The sequence below is a fragment of the Cebus imitator genome, unplaced genomic scaffold, assembly GCF_001604975.1.
Source record: "Cebus imitator isolate Cc_AM_T3 unplaced genomic scaffold, Cebus_imitator-1.0 Scaffold82, whole genome shotgun sequence".
Lineage (NCBI taxonomy): Eukaryota > Metazoa > Chordata > Mammalia > Primates > Cebidae > Cebus > Cebus imitator.
Window position 1 is genome coordinate 7,941,721 of NW_016107397.1, and position 2,474 is coordinate 7,944,194.

General features: G+C 51.5%; 1 protein-coding gene across 4 annotated transcripts in view; it reads left to right on the plus strand.

Moving 5' to 3' along the window:
• The window catches only part of MMD2 (monocyte to macrophage differentiation associated 2), a 43,143-nt gene extending 41,050 nt beyond the window's left edge, over positions 1 to 2,093 (plus strand). For 3 of the 4 annotated variants that reach the window (XM_017533765.2, XM_017533767.2, XM_037740377.1), the window contains exon 7: positions 565 to 2,093. In XM_017533765.2, coding sequence (XP_017389254.1) covers positions 565 to 768 — 204 coding nt within the window. In that variant the 3' untranslated portion in view covers positions 769 to 2,093. The remainder of the gene's footprint in view (positions 1 to 564) is intronic. The other variant, XR_001826783.2, reaches the window with a different exon arrangement.
• The last annotated feature ends 381 nt before the right edge of the window (positions 2,094 to 2,474 follow it).

The following is a 2,474-nucleotide window of genomic DNA, read 5'->3' on the forward strand; positions in this document are numbered from 1 at the left end:
ATAAGATAAGTTATAAAAAATGTTATTTGAGGCTGAGTGTGGTGGCTTGCACCTGTAATGCCAGCACTTTGAGAAGCTGAGGTGGGAGCATCGCTTGAGGCTAGGAGTTTGAGACCAGCCTGGGCAACATAGTGAGTGCCCCGCCCCGCCCCGCACCCACCGTCTGCAAAAATAAAATAAAATTAGCCAGGCATGGTGGTGTCATGGGATGTCTGTAGCCCCAGCTACCGGGGAGGGGCTAAGGCAGGAGGATCGCTTCAGGAGTTGGAGGCTGCAGTGAGCTACACCTGTGCCACTACTCCAGCTGGGGCAACATACCGAGATCCTGTCTCAAGAAAAAAAAAAAAAAACTGGTGAGATTTTAATAGAAATGAAAATGTCTGTCCTCTGAGAACCAGTCTGAGGAGAATTGCTGGCGTATCAATGTTAAGGCTTCCCACCTAGGAGTCTGGGCTGGTTTGCCATCTGTGCGTCTTTTGGTTTTGGGGAATGGGGACCAGCTGATGCTTCCAGCCACACTGGCTGCTCTTCTGACCTGTGCCCCACCCTTGTCCTTGCCGACAGCCCAACACCGAGGGCATCTGGGAACTGATGACCGGAGGGGTCTTCTACTGCCTGGGCATGGTCTTCTTCAAGAGTGACGGGAGGATCCCCTTTGCCCACGCCATCTGGCATCTCTTTGTGGCATTTGGTGCTGGTACCCACTACTATGCCATCTGGAGGTACCTCTATCTGCCCAGCACCCTGCAGACCAAGGTGTCCAAATGAGGTGACCCAGACTCCAGAGGTCGTTTGGGCTTTAGGAGCGGAGCACCACAGGAAGCGTTTCTGCGAATGTTAACCCAGAGCATAGCACCAAGGCCTGTCTTCCCTTCATTGGGTAGAGTTCTTGATGGGTCTCAGGTGACTTTTGGTGACAGCCATATCGTCCCTTGAGTCCCCAGCGAGAAAGAAAGCATTTAGCCATTCTTACAGAGAAGAAATTAACCCTGTAATGTGTTTCTGTTTTAGACAAGTATTTCCTAATACAAGCAACATTAACATCTTTAGGAAAGGAAGCAGGCACGCTCCTGGAAAACTGGGGAATGGCGAGCCAATCTGTGTTTCTTAAGGTCCTGAGGAATCTGGCAAGGAGTCCTGTGGGTTGTATATACCTGGTGGCCAGAGCCTCCCTCTCTGCTACCAAAGTCCAGGCTGGGGAATTGTCTCTGGTTCAGGGAAAGGGGACAGCCCAGCTTGTAGATGAGGGATGGTGAATGGCTGTGACCATGGCAGACATCACCAATCAAGTGCAGCACGTGGGTGATGTCAGAATTCTTCCCAGCACACTGTTCCAGGCAGCCAGTACCAATCAATTTGGCACTCACTATGGAACCTCTTTGCCCTTCCTGTCTGGTATGCTGTAAATGGGATCATGGCCAGAGTAACTGAAAATCTCCTTATGGGGATTTGCATGCTTATCTCCTCATCTCCCCCTCCCTTTTGGGAAGCTCCTGGAGTAGGCAGTTTGGGGGCAGTAGAGGGAAACTGAGGCACACACCCATGCAGCCCCTGACATTCTGTTCCACCGTAGTTGGTTCTCAGTATAGTTGGGGATGAGGATGCTGTTAGTTGGCCATTTCTTCCCATGTCTCAAAATCCAGAGACATTACAAGAGCCATTCATTCATCATATGGGGTAAATATAATAATATGGGGCACTTGCTCCCTGCTCCATACTTAAGGTTGGTGATGCCAACATTTGGATTCTCTCTTGGTGCCAATCAGTGGCTGTTAGAGGCTACTCAAGTACGCCCCAGAGGGAAGGCACACAGATCTGGGGAGACTGTTCCGGGTCCCCTCAACCTCCACAGTGCCCAGTAGCCCAACAACAAAGCTTCAGAGCGTCTGTTATTTAGTCCCTGTCAGGGTGGGGCCAGCCTCTCTGTCCATTGCTGCCTGGACATTTACTGGGGAGGTGAGTAGCAGGCCCAGCTCCGAGACCTGAATTGGAATCTCAGATTCTCTGGATAAAGAATTTGTCTCTGCCAGGCAAGGTGGCTCACGTCTGTAATCACAGGACTTTGGGAGGCTGAGGCGGGCAGATCACGAGGTCAGGAGTTCGAGACCAGCCTCGCCAATATGGTGAAACCCCATCTCTACTAAAAATACAAAAATTAGTTGGGCATAGTGGCGTGCCCCTGTAATTCCAGCTAGTCAGGAGGCTGAGGCAGGAGAATCGCTGGAGCCCAGGAGGCGGAGGTTGCAGTGAGCCGAGATCGTGCCACTGCATTCCAGCCTGGGCGACAGAGCGGTGAGACTCTGTCTCAAAAGCAAACAACAATAACAACAAATCTGTCTCAAGTCAGGAGGTCCTCATTCTGTGACTCCCAACCAGAATGGGGTGGGCACAGACCGGATGCCTTATGCCTATCTCTAGCACATTCCAGGGGGTTCTAGGGCTCCTGCACCTGGAATCCTGTGTATCCAAGCCAG